Genomic DNA, 22,025 nt, shown 5'->3' on the forward strand with positions numbered 1-22,025 from the left:
TGGGGGGGGGGGGAGGATTGGGGGCTAATTTCAATTCATAAAGATCATATCTCCGTAATGAGGCTATTTGACAAGTTTCGTGAAAATCTGTCCTAGACTTTTCAAGAAGATATACTGACAATGTAGAAAATCCCTCTCCTCCCCTCACCCCCTCCCCCGCGAACCGGACACCCCAGGCCTGGATCCGTCAATATCAAACATGCAATTTCAGTCATTAATGTCTTCATAGCACAAGTTTAGGGACTCTGAGGCTTCAATTTGAAGACTCCTCCCCACTTATGGCGCCGTGCCCTGCATCCCTGGATCTGCCATTAAACGTGAACTCCTGTCATCAATATCTTTAACCGTAAAAGGGCCGGGGGCGGAATCCGCCCCCCCCCCCGACGTTTCGCACTATAAATCTGTAACGCAAGAAGGCCTCGTCGAGAGGCTTCTTGACTTTCTTCGTTCAAGTCTCGCGCAACTTTTGAGACCAAATTTGCAACGTCCGCGCTTACTTTTGCGAAGCCACGCCCATTTTTGTAACGGAATGTCGCCCCAAAACGGGCACAATTTTGTGATTTTGTGTACATTTCCTATGGAAAACAATGTTCTGTCATGAAAGTCATATAAACCTGATTATTTTTAAAATCAATCACTTTCATTTATTAATTTTGTGCTAATTATGGTAGAAGAGTGGTCAGTGACAATTTCCAATGAAAAAACAAAGAAGAAACAAAAGTTTAAAAACAAGGAAATATATAAGAAATTCTGAAAACACTGAAATACATAAGAATTGAAATGAGTTTTGGAAGTTTTTGTGATGTACAATTGTTGAATATGCAAAAACAGATTTACAGATCAAAAATTAGACTCTCAATGCTTTTAATTAGGCTAAAATATCATCTTGAGCTTAATTTGCATAATCAATTAATTAAAATTAGAAATTGATTGTTTCAAAAAATCTTATGACACAATCTTGTAGATTATGACGCGGGTCTCACGCATGCGAAATTTCATCGCGCGATCGCACCACCAATGGCCGAGATCTCATGGGGGGGGGGGGGGGGGGGGGGGGGTGGGAGGGGCGGAATCCCCCCCCCCCCCCCCCCGTCTGAGCATAGCCAAAAAAGCCCAGCCCCTTTAGGGGGGGGGGGGGTGGGAGGGGCGGAATCCCCCCCCCCCCCCCCCCCCGTCTGAGCATAGCCAAAAAAGCCCAGCCCCTTTAGGGTTAAAGAACCATCCTAGCTCATTCTCATGTGGTTATATGATACAAGAAGAATTTCGATAATACCGTAGTTCTGGGATTTAATTGAGCCCCCCTCCCCTTTTTCGGGGGGGGGGGGGTGGCTATTATATAAACAAATTGAGATCCCATTGCCATAATCGTGCTACCTGCCAATTTTGTTGTTTTCCTTGTCAAGGATTTCATTAAGAAAATCTAAATGGTGGAAGTTCATGGGCAGTTTTGATATGGAGTTTACTATCTTTATACACAATATCGCTAAAGTAAATGATTTGCACATTTCCCGGCGACGTTTTGCACATTTCCCGGCAAAATTGAACTTTTGCACATTTCCCGGCGTCATGTTTGCACATTTCCCGTTGATGAAATTTGCACATTTCCCGGCGAGACGTTTGCACATTTCCCGGCGTTTGCACATTTCCTGGCAAGACGTTTGCACATTTCCCGGCGTTTGCACATTTCCCGGCGAGACGTTTGCACAATTCCCGGCGTTTGCACATTTCCCGGCGTTTGCACATTTCCCGGCTCCACATCCCTCCCCTAATCCAAACCCTTACCCCTGAGCATCACTCTCATCCTAAAGTGACAGCACTAATCTCACATGCCCACTCTCTAGCCACAATCCTCAGTACTAATTCCAATTATAAAATGGGTTCAAGAATATGTCCAATAGGAAGCGCTGGAATGAGTCACATGTGCGCTCATGATTTCTCACTAATATGCACGGCTGTGCGAAAAGTGTGCAATGAAAAGTCATAACAGCACGGCGTGATATCCTAATGGAACATTACCAGAGAAAGCATAACTGCTCAGTTACTGACGTCACAGTGTTTACACTAGCAACGTGCACTCAATCAGTTCTTACAAGCGCATCACACGCTACTTTTATACACGCTCTCAATCCTGTTAACAACTTCTAGTTCGGGCTGCCTGCCGGCCTTTTTTTGTGCATGTACTGTACATGTGGCTTACATACTGTACACAATAATGTATGTTCGTACGTACCTACAATGTAGGTACTGTGATGTGTGCTGGATTTCCGAGTTGGTAAATGTTTGAAACAAACTATCTTTGGACAACAACAATGAAGGGATTTATATCAGATTAAGCTGAAATTGAGCATGATCTAATAATACCTTCTGTAAATGATTAATGCCAACTTTAAAAGGAGTTGCATTATCTTTTCAAAAGTTATTATATTAAAAAATGAAGAGTGTGCAAAGAATTTCTAAGAAATGAAAAGGGGTCTCAAAGACATACCTGACCACAATACTCTACTAAAAAATGGTTGTAAAAAAACTGCTGAAAACCCACTTTCCTATTCATTTTATGATCCCAAACTTACAAATTATGTAATGTACAAGAATAGCTCTTTCAGAAAATATGGAAAACTAAAAATTGACTTGGCTGACCCATTTTACCTTTTTTGAGTTCGCACATAAAATCAAGGGGTGCGACTTTTTGTTGGTTTTGTGATGCACGGTCACAATAATTGTACAGTGCAATACCCTCCAGTGCGCTACATCTCCACTTACGCACTCTCACCTGTACATTATTTGTATACTACAAATTTGTAAAACCCCAATCCCTTAATCCCCTAACTTCTTGAACCCATGTCTCTGATGAGAATACGAAAATCTTTTTAGAGCCCTAAGAATACCAGTCTTTAAATCACTGATGAGGCAACCCTGGGTAAAGGATACTAAATCAATAAATAATAATAAATAATGCTTAAAGGACAAGTCCACCTTCATATACATAAGGATTAAGAGAATGCAGCAATATTAGTAGAACACATCAGTGAAAGTTTGAGGAAAATTGGACAATCCGTTAAAAAGTTACGACTATTTTAAGTATCTGCGCAGTCACTGCTGGAAGATAAGACTACTACAGTGTATGATGTCACATGCGTACAACTATATAAGGAAAATAAGAAGAGAAGTTCACACAACTTTACTTTTTGAATAAAGTGCACATTTCTTCGACTTGCTACTGACGTACTTTAAGGGTAATATTATTCCCCCTGCCTTCTGAAAGAGAGAAGTCGAGTGTTCTTTTGTTATGCGAGAAAAATGGAAATATGTTGAATTTTCTTTATTCTTTCTTTATATCGTTGTACTCATGTGACATCACAAGCTATAGTAGTCTTTTCATCCAGCCGTGACTGAGCAGAAACTTCAATAATTCATAACTTTTGAACGGATTGTCCGATTTTGCTCAAACTCTCACTGATGTGTTCTACTATTATTGCTGCATTCACTCAACCCACATGTCTATGAAGGTGAACTTGTCCTTTAATAGCTGAAAAGCTGAATAGAGCATCCCCACACATTGGACAGACATGCAATCACTAACAGATAAAAACTACACTGTACATGTACAATCAGTCGTGTACCTTCTCCTCCTCAATAAGATCTCTTTTCAAGACATAGGTGGCTTCAGGCTTTGGCTCCAAGTCTTCTTCCCCTCCCACGGCTCCGCCCACAGCTCCGCCCACAGCTCCGCCCACAGCTCCGCCCACAGCTCCGCCCACAGCTCCGCCCACAGCTCCGCCCACAGCTCCGCCCACAGCTCCGCCCACAGCTCCGCCTACAGCTCCTGTCACCATCCCAGCTTCCAGGGAAGACTGGTTCTTGTCAACTGTGAAGGGTTATTTTGTGGATCAAATGAGTGAAGGTTTGTTTCAATATACATCAGCCCAAATTATGAGACTGCTTATTGCAATTTTGTGTCTGTGTGTTGTAGCATATCATTGTATTGTTGACATGGATATCAGTAAGTATGTGTAACAACTGCATAAAATGGTTTGGTCGAAAATACACAAACAGTGTACTGCGCTTCATGTTGTGTAGTTTGCATGGACAGATAACAGCCACTGCTTCGGGATGAGCCACGTTTAAAATTTAAGCTGTGACCACTGCACAGCATTCTGTCACATTCAGAACTTCACTGATAGGACTTGTATATTGCCCTTTAACACAGTTCTCACATAGGAAATAGTCCATACTTTGTTTCTAATCATTATACCAAAAAGAACCTTTTTTTTTTCAAATCCTTGCTGCAAAATGATGTTGTCTTTGAATGCTCAGAGCTGAATTAATGGTTGAAAATTACATTTTTGGCCAAGATCATTGACCCTTGCAATTGGTCATTCATCTTGTAAATTTTGGTCAAGGAAGCTTGCATGAGAGAGAGAGGGCAGGAAAGAATAGAAAATGATGACTGCTCCCTGAACTGGTTAGACATGTACAACAGAAGGCTGAGAACTTACAAAGAGACCAAACTTGTTAAATATCTTATACACTATAAATCTCTTTCTAACTCACCTTGCTTGGTTATAGCTTTCCCTTCTGGCACCAGACTTCCTGCATCTCCCTGACCTTTCTCTGACCTCTGCTCATCCTGATTCGGCTTCTTGAACTTGTTGTCTTTTTGCTGATCTTTGCGGGATTTCCTGATTTAAGCAGTGAAAGAGTAACAAAGCTGATTGACCTATGACCTCTTAGAGTGTCCCCTTTTATTCCAACAGCTTCTGACTCGAATTTTCTCTATCAACCAATTAACAAGGTCGAGACACTCAATGTCAATGAAGTAGAATAATGAATCCTTCAATCCTATTGAATCAGGTTCTTTTTGTGATTTGTTCTACAAGTGTCAAAGGTCAAGTTTCGTTTAGAGGGATCAAGTTTAATGCTAATGAAACAAGAATCAGAAAGGTTTGGTCACGTCATGGATCAGTTACAATTAATGATGGCCATCCTGCAAGTTGCCTTGTTCCTCGGATACATGTATGTCCAGTAGAGAGTAACAAAAGGATGCGATGGCATAAGCTACACCATACTGCAGAACAAGGCTTGATTCTCTCTACCAAGTTTGAGCATTGCAACTTGTTTATCACTCAAAATTCATTCCTCCAATTTCAAAGCATCCCCCCCCCCCCCTTCAACATGTTTAAAAATAATGTCTTCATGGGGAAATGCAATAAAAATTATTTTGTGGAGAGCAACAGTATTGAATTCGTAAAAAAATGAAGGAATGACTGAAATCCACGATGTTTTTGTATGATTTGTAGTTTTAAAAAAATGTTGTTCCTAAGGGATCACATTCTACGATAATGACAAAAGATGAAGTCTGCACATAGGTAGCAGTCACATGTGCCAAATTTCATGTCAAATGCTCAAAAACTGATGGAGTTAGGTCAATCCAAATATTTTTGTACATAATACTTATAAAAGCTGCTGTTGCCATGGCAACAATTCTTTTAACATTCAAGAAAAAAGGTGTCTTGCACAACTACACATACATTTCTTGCTTGTGCAAAAGTGCAGCTGAATTGCTTCAAAACTGATTAGGGTGATTCTTGTAGTTTGATCCAGAACATTTTGTGATTTTTATGAAAATTTGTCATTGTAATGGCAACACATTATGTGATGCTGATGAAAAAGGTGTCTTACACATCTACCTACAACATGATACTGGTCACACATGCCACATTTTAGGCTAATTGCTCATAAAATGTGAGAGTAGTTTGAGCCACAAGAGTTTGCATTGATCAACTCACCGCCCAGCCACTCGACCTTGGAGGGATTCCTATTGTATATATCCATAATTCTATGTGTGGGTGGAGGTATAAAAAGCTTTTAAAAACAATCAATACTTGGGTACTGTTGTATGTTAAAAAAATCATCCAAAAAAATAAATCCTTATCCCTCACCCAGGTGGCTGCTGCTGCTTGGGTTTGATGTCTTCCTTCTGCTTCACTGGCTTCTCAACCTTTGACTGTGAACAGAAAGGAACAGAGAGAAATCAATTTACGAATTTCTGTCTGGAAAAGGTGGATAACTTAAAACAAAACAAAAAAAAAGAATCTCACTACATCCTAAGCATCGTCACTTAAAGAAGGTGTTGTAAAAAGTCATTTCCTAACAAAAAGGTACTTTCAAAATTCAATCCTCTCTCACAGCCTGGCTACATACTTGAAGAGGGGGATAAAATTAATCTATGAATTTTTATCTAGAAAAATTACTCTAGGTTAAAAATTCAATACTTACAATGCACTTAACGAATGTCTCATGCTGATCAATTTATAAAATCATAAAATCATAAAAGTTAATGGAGTGGTTGTAAAATCATCAACATCTTTTCATCATAGCCTAGTCTCACTGTTTCCTTACTTGAAGACTTGATCGTCTCTCAGTTTTTACGTGTTTGTCAAATGTCTCAAAATTCCTTGTTCAGTATTTTCTTTTGAATTAGGGATGATAAACTCTGAATGCGTACAAGAATTCTGGACGAAATCTGCTTTATAACCAGACTCCAAGGAAAGTATTGTGACTGGCATCTACTGCAACAACTGCACACCAAAGCTACATCAAATCATTGCCTTTCTCTTCCTTTACCTTTCAGGCTAGTACAGGGATTACTGTTATAAACCTGTCAGGAATATACAATGTACTTCAAAACTACTGTTTGTCTTTGCAAGTAATACCTCAGCAGATAAAAGCCAAAGTGCTTTAACCCTAAAAAGGCCGGGGGGGGGGGGGGGGGTTGAATCAACCCCCCCTCGACATTTTTCGCGACTACTCCGCCGCGCGAAATTTTTTGACAGCACCATTCGCTGACTTTTTACTTTCAAGTCTTGCACATCTTTTGACACCATTTTCGCGAAAATCGTGCATACCGTTACGACGCTACATGTTTTATACATGCCTGTCAGACCAAAAATGGCTCAAAAACGTGATTTTGTGTATAAAGTCTAAGCAGATGGAGTTTTCTCTTCTTATTCATAAAGATATGATCATTTTCACTTTCATAGGCTGAGACTAATTAATTTTAGCATAATTATGCTTGAAATAGGTTCTGTCATAATTTTTGTGGAAAAAAAATGATAAAACCGAAGGTCGAAAAAACAAGGAAATGCATAAGAAATTCATAAAACAATAAAATACATAAGAAATTGATTTTGATACCAATTTTTTTTCAAGGACATTGTTAAGAATGCTACAAAGAATGTTTTCACCAAAAATTAGGATTCAAGGAGCTTTAATTTCTGATTTACAGCAAAATGTATGATTTTTATGCATATATTAGCATAATTGATTATTATGACAAAAGTTTCCATTTCTTTTTGTATAGCTTGGTAGATTACGCCACAGGTAATGCACGTGCCAAATTTCATGGCAATTGCGCGATTGACGGGGGGGGGGGGGGGGGGGGGGGGTTGTTGAATCAACCCCTCCCGGCCACAGAACACCCAAAAAAAAAACGGCCTGGTTAGGGTTAAAGACCTAAATAATCTTATCCAAGGCTGCCAATACAAATATCAAAGGAACTGTACAGTTCTGGTTGAGGTGAGGATATAGCTTTTAATGTTATGTGAGATATTCAGAAACCACTCTATGAGATGTCAAAGAGCATACAATTCTAAGGAGAATCAAAAGTTTATTTGATGAAAATCGGTTTTGAAATGACTGAGATATCCAAAAACAAGGTGAAACAAAGAGATCCTTATGAAAGTTGTGGTCTGTCGCTTTCATCATTATCGCTGGTTTTTTGTTGTTTTTTTTAGTGATATCTAAGCCATTTGAAAAACAATTTTCATTAAAGAAATGTTGAATCCTAAAAAATTACATGCTCTTTCATATTTCATCAAAGGTTTCTCATTATCTCACTTAAGAATGTTATAAACCTGAATCCTCCCCTCAACCAGTACTGTACAGTCCCTTTATAATTAGGAAGATTTTAAACAACAATCATGGAGAAACTTGTGAGTACATACATCTCGATATAGGCCAAATAGTATACAAAATCAGGGAGACTTTTGAATCTTATTTCCAAAACAAGGGGATACAAAAAAAAAAAAATCAAATTTTCAGGAGGCATCATCCAGAATCAGGGTGATGTTTCAGCTCTGCATATTCCAAACAACATAAACAATGAGGTATAAAAAAATAAATGAAACTCGTGAGAGCTAAAGGGAAGGAAAACTTTGTTTAGGATTGCATCCTACCTCAGTCTTCAGTAAACCATTGGCTCCATACACCTTGATGCTGTCCAGAGTTCCAACACAGTCTGGTGTTGGGCAAGGTGTGTTGAGAGCATCCTACAGTATCAAGGAAGATATGGTAATACCAATCACTGTATACAAAGCCTTTAAACACCATTTAACTTTTTAGAATCTGTCTTTAACTTCATCAATAAATTAGAGAAGCACTCTGAGAGTGCAGACCTCCGCCAAGCAGCTCGTTTTTCCAACACTGATCTTGTTCTTCCATACAGATTTATGTTTTCTACCCATATGTATGCTTGCTGAAAAACGCCCAACCAGAATTTCCCAAATATAGAAACCTTTTGTTTCGTCATCAATGCCAGCTGCGTAGCATGCCTCGCTCTGGACAAGAAACTACAGAACACACTCCAGTGCGCATAGTACATGTATGAAAACCTAAAAAATATGCAGCTTGAACTCCCAAGTTCATTGACCCTACCTGCCAAAATATTAAAAATATCCCTCATAAAATGTACAAAAAATTCCTGGATCACTTCCAAACTTTAATCATCTATTACTTGTGTCATTCTCAACCTTCCCTGTAAGTTTCATCCAAATCCAATAACAACTTTTCAAGTTATTTTGCACAAGGACAAACAAACCAACGTCAATGAAAATATAACCTTCTCCCTTGGCGGACGTAATATAAATAATGCACATCCCAGTGGGAGTGAAAAGCCTCTAGCATTGGAGAGTACCTACACTACTAACTACAGGTAGTATGGATCCAAGTCTTACTATAAACTGCAGAAATGTCGCGCTCTGCTCCCTTATCCTTTCCTACCTTACTCTACACGTGGAAAAATACATCATTGCAATCTTTTTGATACTTTTTGAAACAAGATTCAAAGCTAACTTTAGAAGCACTAGTAATGATTGTAGATACAATGATGACTGCATTCTGATTCTAGTTCTTAAGAGAATTAAAAACATTTTTTTTTCTTAACAGTAACTATTCAAAAAAAAAATAAGCTGAAGTACTGCAGATGTCAAATATTTCAGTAGGCATGATATTTTGCAATCAAGAAGGTAAATATCATACTGCTTTCATGCACTCAGAACATAGATATACATGTGCACATACATGTAGTATGCTAAGACATCTGTGTGCAGCTGCTGCCTGCCCATGCTGCATGTGCATGTGCTCTCATACAGTACTTACATGTATATACTATCAAATTACGTAACTGGAGGGAGATATTTTGGCAGGTTGTCAAAAACCCAAATCTGTATGACATGCGAAATTCATTTACATAAAACCCTTGCAAAATATTCAGCATCTACTGCATGTAGCACACCATCGTCCAGAAGTGAGCACAAGAGGGCGACAAACCTTTTCGATGCTGATGTTCATGTCAGCTTTGATGGTCTTCCAGCATGCTATGTGGTAGTCCAGCTGACAACGTTCACTACACCGGACCTTGATGTATCCCTTGAAGTCCAGGTCTGAGAGGTAGATCTCTCGTTTGGTGGTGCATTCTGGGTAACGACAGTGGGCGTCGGGGCGTGGCAGGTACTTGCAGCTGTTGCGGAGCTCAGCGAGGGCAGCCTGGTGGGGAATATCAGCCATGGATGTCACATTCACATTTTGCTTGGTCATCATCACAAGTTTCATTTAATGAAGAGCATACACAAACTAAGTCCATTTATCCAGTGAAGACTACTGTATATGCTTTTATCTTCATGTACAGATATTTTTTTAGGAGAATGAGGTTATAGACATTTTCGCGAGATGTTGTTTTTGTGAACTGACGTTGCAGAGGCCTTCATAAGTGCACTATTACCTCAGCATATGGTGACATTTTTGCATGTTGTCAAATTTGCTGTCCAACTGTGATTCGCGAAAATTTAACCCTCGTGAAAATAACAGCTTATACAGCAGTCCCAAGTATACTTGGGCAGGTGTCTATGGGAACCATGTGTTACATGTACATCAAATTCAGCTTGTCCATAAGAGGTCAGAAGAAAATAATGACCTATGGGATTGTCTAAATTCAACAAGCACTGGTAACACTACATTCTCCTGTGCCGCTAGTCTCCTCGGTTCAGACTCTTTACCCTGATGCAATGGTCAGAGGCAGACAGAGACTACTAGTAGTTTTATGTTTCTAGTCTTTTTAACCACATAGCCCTCAGACCAACAGGGTTTACATCATGATGAGTATTACACAACAGTTTCCGTATGTATGTACGCTGTATGTTTTTTTTTTATTTTTAGTCGCTTTTATGTTGTATATTTTATCATTATTTATGTTTATTATACAGTTGCAATAGGGTGCACCTTACCCGACAAGCGTTTGCTTCTTATAGGTGTTACCCAAATGAATCCTTGTAATATTTACCTTGTTTTAATATCCGAAATAAATGTGAATTGAATTGAATTGAACAATACAGCACACTCTGGGCTAACAGAACAGAAAAGCATCACAAAACTTTTCTCTCACAAAATCCTACGAATACTGTAAAACCAGAAATCTTTGCATGCATATCAATTTCGTGAGAGCCAAGATTTGCAAATTTAAGATACAAGCAGAAGTCCTCTGTTTGTTACACCATCTTCCTGCATCTAACAGTGTACTCACATTAAGTCTCCCCTCCTCAGTTTCTTTGATGTTAGTGTTGGTCCCTGGCCATGTCTGGACACTCTGGCTGAAGTGGTCAATGATGAAAGTCCCTTTCTCCACTGCGTCTAAACCCTCAGAAAATCTGGTCAGAGCAATAACACAAAGAGAATACAATGTAATAGTGCAGCAACTTCATGCAGTGAAATATCACACCATACAGCAACCAAACAAATTAAAAATGCCAGGCTCTCTCATCTTTCAAACACAGGTCCGACATCATCATCCAGCCTGTAGACAATTAAAGGATCAGCTGTTTTAGAAATGGACCGCCAGCAGTACATCGATGAAGCCATGAAACATCTGCACAATCCTTCCCACTACACACTGCTTGACTTTGATCCCACCGATGAGTTCTCCCAACAGTTCCAGTCGACACTCGATGACATGAAGGAACACGACCATCTCACCAAGAAGGCTCACAGATTTCTCTCCCCTATACCAATGCCAAACCTGCCCGATTCTATCTCCTCCCCAAGATCCACAAACTTGGCAATCCCGGTCGTCCCATCCTCTCTGGAAATGGTTCCCCAACAGAGAACATCTCCCTCTTTGTTGATCACCACATTAAACCTCTTGTCTCATTCGCACCCTCATACATCCATGACACACCAGACTTTCTCAGGAAACTCTATCACATCAAGGACCAGATATTCATACCTTATACTGCAATCATCAGTACTTTCAATGCCTCTTTTCTCTACATCATATTCCCCATGATGAAGCTACAACGTATCCTAGCCACATTCATGGACAAGCACTACATACAGGTATCTGGCACAGCTACATTGTGTATGGGTACCAGGATGGCTCCTTCCTTCGCCTGTCTCTTCATGACCAAGCTGGAGCAGCAGATGTTAGATTCAGCCTCCTGTCCTCCATGGCTTTGGTGGCGCTACATCGATGACAATTTCTTCATATGGACCAGGGAGGAGGAAAGCCTCTACACTTTCATTGACAGCATCAATTCTTTCCACAGAACGATCAAATTCACTTCTGATTTCTTCCAAGAAGAGACCAACTTCCTTGATGTCACCGTTAGAAAGGAGTCTAACCATGTCACCACCACACTCTACACTAAACCCACAGATACCCATCAGTACCTTCACTCAGCCAACTGCCATCCCCACCACTGCAAAACCAGTATCCCTTACAGTCAAGCCCTCAGACTTCGCCGTATCTGCTCTGAGGATTCTGAGTTTTCTTTCCATGCCAGGAACCTGAAGAGACATCTCACAGCCAGAGGCTACGGTACCAGGAGAGTTCAACAAGCCATTAACAAAGTTTGTTTTCTCCCCAGATCTGAAGTTCTCAAATCCTTTGTCATCACAGCAAAGCTTGATATTCCAGTGGGCTATCATTTCTATTTCCCCAATCACTCCATCACTGATATGACTCTACAGGGCATTGAATCTTTAGGCACTCGTCCAGACACAGTCAGAACCAGCAGAGAGAAGCTCTGGATGAAATCCAACCTCATGGCCTCAACAGCCAGGAGGAAAATGACTAACTCTATTTGCCATTCTTTGCGCATTTTCCTAATGCACACCTTTTATTTGCGATTGACTCCTTACTCTTGTCAGAGTCTCCTTCATGTACAGAGCCCTTTTCCATCTACACATAGACATACTTGTTACCTCCGCCAAGAAAAAAGGAGGTTACGTTTTCATCGGCGTTGGTTTGCCTGTTTGCAAAATTATGTAAAAAGTTGTGTGTGGATTAAAATGGAACTTGCATGAAAAGTTGATAATGTGACAAGAACACCTCATTCAATTTTCGTAGTGATCCGGGAATTTTTATTGAATTTTGAAGGATTTTTCATCTTTTGGCATGTAAGCTCAACAAACTTTGGGTTCAAGCTGTGCATACTGGAGGTTTACATACGCGCACTCAAGTGCGTGTTCTGCTTGGGCAAGGCGCCGTGCAATGGCATGAAACAAGGGGCTTCTATTTTGGGAAATTGCAAGCGTGTAAGGGAAATGAGTTGCAGGCTTAGCGGAGGTCTGTACTCTCTGAATGTTTTTTAGGTGATACGCTATCAGCGTATCACCTATTGTGATTGTCAAAATCTCTCTTTATTTTTTTTTATTCTTCTTTCTTTCTGGACAATTTTGTGTCGTCAATATCTCAAGAATGACATAACGAAATGACATGACATTTTCAGTCAACATGTCTCATGACAAAATCTAGCCACAATAAGGTTTTCATGACAGTAACATATCTATGACGTCATCTAGGCGCCATTTTGTGATTTTCGGACCTTGTCACATGATCGATCATAACTTCATAACTAGATGTCATTTCTGTATCATTTTCGGTGGACATGAAGTTCAGGTCACGCTCTATCTTACTTTTTAACGCTAGTTACACAGGTCATCATTACGCGCTCGTAAGCGCGCGTCAAAATTTTAAAAGGCTCAAAACGACTTCCCAATGGGAAATCTCGAAGTTTCAGACAATTTTAAGCGTTTCAAACATTTTCTCGCGTGCGCGTCCGTCCGCGCAATTCCGCGCGCAGAGCCCGTAAGCAACATGAAAATGCAATTTTTTTGACTGATTTGGATTCCTGATACTTTGAGTAACAATATCCATTGATTTCCGATCGATTTCGACCTATAACAAAGGAATGCACTGGCGTCAAAGTTGAAATTCCACGTGCGCGTCTTTCTGCAAATATAGTGAAAAAACATGTCTTTGTTTATTTCGCCATGGCTCTTTAAATCGTCCGTTGACCCTATATTTCTATTGCATATTACAAAAGTATATGAATTGTAAATAACATTCCTGGTATCAATATTGCCAGGAAAACGCGATGACGTCATCATATCGTCATTTTAGATGAAAAAAGTGGAATTGATTTTTTTGAGGTACTGTTTCTGACATTCATTTGCTCCTATCTCTGTTGTTTAAGCTCAATATTATCCCAAATTCAGATATATTGCAGTTTGAACATTTGCCTTTCAAGTCCATGTGATGGTTTTGAAATATGATGACGTCATCACACTAGAAATTGTGATTAAAGGTAAAGACTCAAAATCAGACAAGTTTACGTGTTATGTCTATGGGAGGTGATTTTTTTTAAAACCATGCATTGACTTGACAACGTTTAAGCACCTTTACCTCATCTGATTTTGCTCCATTTCCTCTGAAACGCAAATATGTTGTAGTTGAGACAATAAGCTTTAGTAATCATGCATTTTATGTTTTCAAATCTCCTCATCAGGTTGACAATTTTGCAATTTAAAACTGAAAATGAGAATGCAATCTGTACAGAACGATTCCCAATTTTTCTTTGCAACTGTATATTGATCGAATCCACGCTGCCACTTGTGAGAAGTTGAATAGCGCCATCACAAGTCGACACTGTCACAATAGTATTTACGTTTAAGTTTTGCACTCGATCTTCAGGACAGCAATGTGGCATAATCGGTTAGCGCGCTGGTTCTTCATAACGCCATACCGGAAGGCGAGAGGTTCGACCCCCGCAGGACTTTTATCCGTTCTTTCTTTTTTTTCTCTTTTTTTTTTCGGCAGTTCAGCTTTACTCCAATGTCATTTATCGTATTATTTTATCAAGTGTACGTAACCCGTGAACACGGCTGCTCTATTTCCCTTGCTTTGTATTGGAGTTTGGAGATTGGGTTTGCTTCAATAATTTTGTCACACTTAATGTTGTAAATTGCCCCTTGTTACAGTGTCCCGCTTGCCACCATTCGTTTTCTCTTTCCTTTTCTCTTCATTTGTTCTTGTTATACTGTAGCAGGATATTTAGGAACGTGTACGTTTACATAACTAACATGAATGGGAACTGAATTAATTAACTCTAGTCCAGGTGCATGGCGTCTCGCTTATCTCTTTGGAATTCCAGGTTATTGTTTGACCAAATAACGGAGTTAAAGACAGGCAGGGAAGGAAGTGACTTGATATTGCTTCATAATGAGGAATTTCGGGCAACACCTTTCCAAGTGTAGTGATTATGACGGGGTTCTCTGTCGTTTATTTTCGTCATGGCTGTTTCACTAGTTAGCCATAGGTGATATTATGTTGCTGGCATCTGGGAGAATAGAACAGATCAGTACCAAACAGGAATAGCCCTATAAGCAATGTGGTAAGCGTTCAATTTTTTGCATCATCTTTCTTCTTTAAAGTCAATCACTACTGATCGAAATACGCAATATAATATGACACGTTCCACTGGTAGTTTAGGCAAAGGGAGTTAATGCATGATGCAATGATAAATGTGCTACCATTGATTTTAGAGACGTCATTGTGGTGTGGTACTGGTGATGGTAAGGGAACCATAGATTGCTTTTAAAGTAATGAGACAATCATTGGACCTTTGCATCAAGACCGTATTCCCATCTAGAATATAATGCATGTTCGTGCGGCGTTTTTTTTTTAATCCTGACGTGGACATTTTCTTTTTCTTGTTTTTAATTTAAGAATGTTATATCTAAATTTGTTTCTTTCCCCTAACATTTGTTTTTTGTTGAATATAGAGTTAGACGTTCCGTGATCGAGTAGAAGAGCAGCGATTTAGTTACAGTTTCAATGCATCTTGTTTACCATCTTCTCTGACATTAAATTGATGGTTTTTATATTTGACATTGTCTGTCTATTTGCCAGTTTATGCTCATAAACCACTGCTATAACAACTAATACATTTGCTTCACCTGTCACACGCAATGACATGGATTGCAGTTGTGCATGCAGTTTTCCTTTTGCCACCTCTCGTTTTTCTCTCCCCTTTTCCCTCACTTTGGTTTTGTTATACTGCAGATGGGAATGATTACAATAGCATAACCCAACTTAAAGTAGGAATGAGAACTGAATAAATTAACTCTGGGCCAGGTGTATATAGCGTCTCGCTCATCTCTTTGAAATTTCAGGTTGCCATTGTTCGACCAACGGAGTTGAAGACAGGCTTTATGTTGCTATAGAGGTATCTCGCGCCACATGAATGGAATGCATACGCTGTTTAGTATTAGTAATACACTTTTTCATGCCCATCCCTGCCAATAAAAGTGTGTTTGACGGGGTTCTGTGTCATTCTGCCTACGAGAAAGCAAAGTTTTATTTTCGCCATGGCTGTTTCTCTATGCGTAGCCGTGGGTGATGGGTGTTGTTGGCATCTGGGCAGTAAAGAACCGAGTATCATGCTATAATACCCCCCCCCCCCCCCCCCCGTTAGGTTCTAAGCGTTCAATACGGTGATATATCTTTCTTCTTTATTATATCAATCACTGCTGATGGAATTACAGAATTATGTTATGACACGTTTCACTCAAAGCTTAAAAAACAAAGTTTATGCACGATACAAGTAATGGTGCATGAGTCCTATAGGCCATTGATTTTAGATGAGAAATTATGATATGCCTATAGTAGTGGTGTCATTGATTAGGAATTAATGACACGATTAAGCACTCCTTCCACTTCTAACTGTCCCCTTTGAATGTGTGTCGATCACGTGAGATCGTCATAAATTATCATTCACGTATAAGCTTACGTTCAAAGTGTACTCTTAGTTGGAGGAGACCTATAGTTACATGGTTAAAGGTGATGTTTTGCCCTTTTCTCTTTAATTGAGGTATCACTTTCGTCCAGGATAAATCACATTCTCATGTAAACAGACTCACTTGCTCTATATCCCCTGTTTTGTATCGGAGGCTTCATTGGTTTTACTGCTGGTAAATCTCACAGGCTTGTATATAGTTGTAAGAGCTCTCTGAACTGATCATTGTGATAGCAAGATTAGAGGGAGTCATATTGGTTATGTAAATAATGGTCAAAGGTCATGTTTTAAAAGGCCACTGTTAAAGCCAGGATGGTTATAAACACTTAATTGTCATGTTTTATTTGTACGTGCCGAGGATCACTTGGACCCCGTTTACAGTGCGAGGCTCGGCCGCGTTCGGTGTAAACGCGCAAAAGGCCAAATGCGGGGACAAAATTGGCCTCGCATTAGGCCACGCTCTGGAGGTGGTCTCGGCCGCGGCCGAGCCGCGGTCGCGCCCGGCCTTTTTCTCAGTGTAAGCGCAAACTGGGCTAAATGCGCGGCCAATTTTAGTCTGGCTTCCAAACCCTCGCCTGTACTATTTCGCTATTCAGGATATTAACTACTTCAACGTCGAAAACTATAGTTTAAGGTGGTTTTGTCCTGCAAAGGATTTTCTCCTTCGACAAAGGCCTTTGCCCGAACGGCGACTTCGTCGCCACGGAATTCAGTTGGCAAAGGATCTGAAAACCAGACAATACCAAATTGCGTTTGTTTAAAAGGGTAGAGCGCCACTACGACAAAATATTGAAAGGTTCGAATCAAAAGCGCGGCCGAGCCCGCCAGTGTAAACGGACTAAATTGCGGGGCTCGGCCTCGCAATTGAGGTTGTCCTTGATTGCAGCTCGGCCGCGGCTCGGCCCAGCCCCGCACCGTAAACGGGGTCTAAGTTTATGCACTGTAAGTACTCAAAAAGTCCGTAAATCGACTTAGTCGCACACGCACAGAATTTCCACTTAGTTTGTGTGACAGAAAAACAAATGTGATCTGAATAATGTAGGCCCAAAAAAAAAAAAAAACTAAGTATCTCATTAGAACTTCAAGGTTCTGTATTACATTCTTTTCTTTGTCGATCACGGATGACCGACATCTGATGACCCCAAGCGTATCACCTAACTCGTCTTCAGTGTGACGAGTTTCATATCTCGTTTAGTATTTGTTTGTGTTTATATGTGATTATGATTGATATTGAAAAGTTATAATTGATTCAGGAGGAAGTTATAATTGATATCAATTATACATGTACATGTAGGTCTCTTGATAAAACAGACTTATAGTTGATTTGGAAGGCATCATTAATTTATGGACTTACGATTGATTTTCCCAAATAGTTTGGGGACTTAGAATCAATCTATACAGGTTTTGATTAAATGGAGCCCTGGGCCAATATTCAAACAAAGCAAGTGCCATAATTGTCTCGCCCATTCCCGTACAAGAAATTGTACGTGAATGGAATATAACAGATTAAAAAAAAGAGATATAACAGATAAAAAGAGATATAAAAGGGTAAAAATTTATGGCAAAAAAGAAACGTGCCATAAAAACTTAGCATTGGGCTCTTAAAAGTTTGTTGACCCCTACCTGTGACCTTTGACTTTGTGGTGACTACCCACTCCCCAAGGGACATTTACCATCCAAGTTTGGTCACAAACGGACCTACAAGTATGGATCAAAAGTTATAACCCATAATAGAAATGCGCCATAAAAACTTAACATTGGGCTCTAAAAAATCGTTGACACCTGCTTGTGACTTTTGACCTTGTGGTGATCAACCACTCCCCAAGGGACATCTACTATCCAAGTTTAGTCACAAACGGACCTATGGATCAAAAGTTATGACCCATAATAGAAATGCGCCATAAAAACTTAACATTGGGCTCTAAAAGTTCGTTGACCACTGCCTGTGACCTTTGACCTTGTGATGACCATCCACTCCCCAAGGGACATCTACCATCCAAGTTTGGTCACAAACGGACCTATGGATCAAAAGTTATGACCCATTATATTGTAGAAACGCGCCATAAAAACTTAACATTGGGCTCTAAAAGTTTGTTGACCCCTGCTTGTGACCTTTGACCTTGTGGTGATCATCCACTCCCCAAGGGACATCTGCCATCCAAGTGTAGTCACAAACGGACCTATGGATCAAAAGTTATGACCCATAATAGAAATGCGCCATAGAAGGCAGTCCTGAGATTTTCACTGTACTGATAATTAAGAAGAGTAAAAAATATAACCTTTCACCAGTTTCTACGAGTTTAAATTGAAAACTGTCTCCGTAGGCGATTTTTGCAAGCGATCGTGTCAGAGCCTGCAAAAAGATGCTACAATGTATGTCATTGATGCCCTACTCACCAAGTTGACAGCCGTGCCTCTAAAAACCAATTTAAGTGTTCAAGTAATCAGTTATCATAAAATGTGAAAATACATGTGATGTTATTATTTTAAACAAAATATTTCAAGCTTAGTTATATATAATTCATGTAAATTAATATAGTAAACATAAATTAATGCTATTTTGAAATCAAATATACCATGTTCTTGACATCAAATAGGCACGGTCCTTTTCTAGCTTCTGTCCGTGTTGCATACTACTTTGCGTACAAACCACTCTTGTGCGCGAATTCTTACTACGTACACAATACTCCGTCTAGCTGAGTTTGGCGTTAAAACCGAAGATTACCTGTGCATTACAGAGTCAAATTCTTCAAAGAAAATATTGTTTGTATCTCGATATTTCTGTAAGTACTCAGATATCAAACGAATATGACTTCTACCGAGCAGGGTAAAAACAGGGGGCCGCAGGAATATGATTTTGCTCCACTTTGCCGTGCATGTCCAGTCGGCACTGGCAGCAGCTAGCTCAGTGTCACTGTGCTGCAGTCCAACCCCGGCTGCAGCCCCACCGCGTACCGTAAATGAAACATAGCTAGCCACTTTGTTACCTCTCTATGTTTCCTTTCCTCGGTTCTCTTCGAAGTCGATGCTCGGGGTGTTTTATATCTCATATGAGCAAATATACGTATGGTCGGGATTGCATCTGGCTTCAGGAGTTTTCTCGGTATATAACCAAGGGCCACAGCCTGCCTGTCCACGCCAAAACATGCTTCTCAAATGGTCCTCGCATAGCCATAGCCCTACAACACGATATCGAGAATGCTTTACTTTATGTTTGGCTTCGTTGTACTGAGATTTCTCAGCCATACAGTGCACTTTCACGATCCTTTTGTGGGTCTGGGATGGAAAAAAATGAATCTCCTGGGCAATTTTCTCTACGATTCAAGTAAAATACTGCTTGACACATCGGTATGATGAAAAATAGCCCGACTAGACAACGTCGAATGCGGTCGCCCCTCTAGTGTAATGTGTAGAACCGCATGTACTACGTACAGTAGGCCTATTTACGAAAAACATAAACAGCTAACTGCATTGCGCTGAGATAGGGCTGCAGCTGCGCTGTGACAGACCGGAAACGCGCGAAGGGCAAACCGGGGTACCTGTATCTACACACGTGTACTGTGCGAATACACAATACGCAATACATACACACACACACACACAACAATGTCAAATACTAGTAGCCATTGCCTTCTTCATGCATCCGGGTAACTAGGGAGCGTACAGATAACAAGCAGAACACGGCTGGGAAGAGTTGTGCCTCGGTGACGTCTGACTCTCCGCCAAGACTTGCTCATTAGCATATTCACCATGCAGATTAACACTTTTTCAACCAACATTTACGAGCTTATTTGGTGATTTGAAAGTTTGTTTTTGGTGAAAGTAGTTTATTGGAGGTACCAACAACAACATATATTTTTTTAATTCATGAGGACTGCCTCACTTTAACATTGGGCTCTAAAAGTTTGTTGACCCATGCTTGTGACCTTTGACCTTGTGATGACCATCCACTCCCCAAGGGACATCTACCATCCAAGTTTAGTCACAAATGGAGTTATGGATCAAAAGTTATGACCCATAATAGAAACGTGCCATAAAAACTTAACATTGGGCTCTAAAAGTTTGTTGACCCCTGCTTGTGACCTTTGACCTTGTGGTGATCATCCACTCCCCAAGGGACATCTACCATCCAAGTGTAGCCACAAATGGACCTATGGATCAAAAGTTATGACCCATTATAGAAACGTGCCATTAAAACTTAACATTGGGCTCTAAAAGTTCATTGACCCCTGCCTGTGAGCTTGGACCTTGAGGTGACCTTCATATATAATAAAATGTGAAACTTTATATGACCCCTCTTCCCTCGAAGTTTGATTGCAATTGAAGCCCAGAGTAAAGAGTTATTGAAGTTTTCATAGTGTTACGGACAGACGACGGACGGACAAAGGACGGAAGGATGGACAACGGACGGACAACAGACGGACGGACAGACACCGCAGGCAATCCCTTAGTATCCCCTCACCTCCGGTGGGCTCGACAAAAACTAGATAAGCATGCTTAAGTCAGAAAATCTAAGCCAGATTTCTTATTCTGGCTAAGACTAAATTCTTAGCCAAAGTTGTTCCTCTGGATTGTACAGTATTGTGCTATTGGAGCGCTTCGCGTTCTGGCTTGTCGCAGTTATGGGCCGAGTTGATACGACATGCACAGCAGAGAACCTCTTTTGCACGCATACAAAATGAACGTGTGCACCTATGTATACTATACAGCGATCACGGAGTGCGTACAAATTGTCTGAAATAGGGCATAGTTGTCGCTGAGACTGAGTAACCTGGATCTTTCTGTAATAAAAGTTGGTACATCGACTTCTACTTTCGATCTTAAAATACTCCAAAACAATTCATCTTCCCGGCAAATCAAATCATTCAGGTAAGTTTCTTGGTAGCCTCTTTCGATATTGCAAACAGATATGAAACTGTGCAAAACGGTTTCTCAACCCTTACCAGAACTATGTTTTCACTTCAATGGGTCTCTTGACACCACCTCAGGACATGTCCACTGCAACAATCAGCAATGTCCACTCACCTGTGCAGTTTGTAGTTGGCTTCAGCAAGGCCGAAATAGACAAGACCAATCTGCACGGCTGGAAAATCTGCAACAATTTTCTCCAGCTTCTTCAAGCCTTCAAGGACTTCCTGTTATCAGTATTAACAGAAACAGTAAAATCATGAATTTTGTGAAGTCCTATCTTTACTTTAGTACAAAAAGAAATACCATCCCTGAAAGACACTGTATTTAGACTAGAAATGTCACTAAGGCAACTGGTATGCCTCCGCCATAATGCACGATTTTCCTAATAGGTCTATAGTACATGTGGACAATGTGTGATTACATTTTCACAAAATTGACAAAATATTAAAATGACAAGTTTGTCACAAATGTGTTGAATGTTGAGGCTTGATTGGATGAATAGGAGAGCATGTATTTGGGGATTTAAGGACTTTAACTTGACTTTGACCCATTCATAAGTTTATGCATTGAGTAACTTTCAAGGTATGGAGAAAAAGTGCAATTTCTGTATTGAAAAGTACATTGTTACCATTTTCATCTGGCCTTTGACCCTAAAATTCACAGGATAATCACTGTCAGGCACAACATGCATAAATATGTAGAAAGTTT

The 22,025-nt window shown here is 40.1% G+C and overlaps 1 protein-coding gene and 1 long non-coding RNA gene across 2 annotated transcripts; one reads left to right on the forward strand and one right to left on the reverse strand.

The window, feature by feature from the left end:
- Positions 1-4,602: 4,602 nt before the first annotated feature.
- Positions 4,603-8,329, reverse strand: LOC140229855 (uncharacterized). Its single transcript, XR_011901321.1, has 3 exons — positions 8,235-8,329; positions 5,940-6,004; positions 4,603-4,679 (listed from the first exon to the last, which is right to left on the reverse strand). It is a non-coding gene; the product is annotated as an uncharacterized lncRNA (long non-coding RNA).
- A 2,829-nt stretch (positions 8,330-11,158) lies between these two features.
- Positions 11,159-21,577, forward strand: LOC140229810 (uncharacterized). The gene is made up of 3 exons (XM_072310043.1): positions 11,159-11,311; positions 11,374-12,177; positions 21,395-21,577. Exons 1-3 carry the CDS (start codon positions 11,159-11,161, stop codon positions 21,575-21,577), a joined length of 1,140 nt encoding a protein of 379 aa, XP_072166144.1.
- Positions 21,578-22,025: the final 448 nt, after the last annotated feature.

This window comes from Diadema setosum, chromosome 6 (assembly GCF_964275005.1).
Source record: "Diadema setosum chromosome 6, eeDiaSeto1, whole genome shotgun sequence".
Classification (NCBI taxonomy): domain Eukaryota; kingdom Metazoa; phylum Echinodermata; class Echinoidea; order Diadematoida; family Diadematidae; genus Diadema; species Diadema setosum.

Excerpts from the sequence above, each read along its gene's own strand:
- LOC140229810 (XM_072310043.1), top strand. The coding sequence starts at position 11,159 with ATGGACCGCCAGCAGTACATCGATGAAGCCATGAAACATCTGCACAAT. Across the intron at positions 11,312-11,373 it reads ACGACCATCTCACCAAGAAG|ATCCACAAACTTGGCAATCC; the intron begins GCTCACAGATTT and ends CTCCTCCCCAAG. Across the intron at positions 12,178-21,394 it reads TTCAACAAGCCATTAACAAA|GACATGTCCACTGCAACAAT; the intron begins GTTTGTTTTCTC and ends ACACCACCTCAG.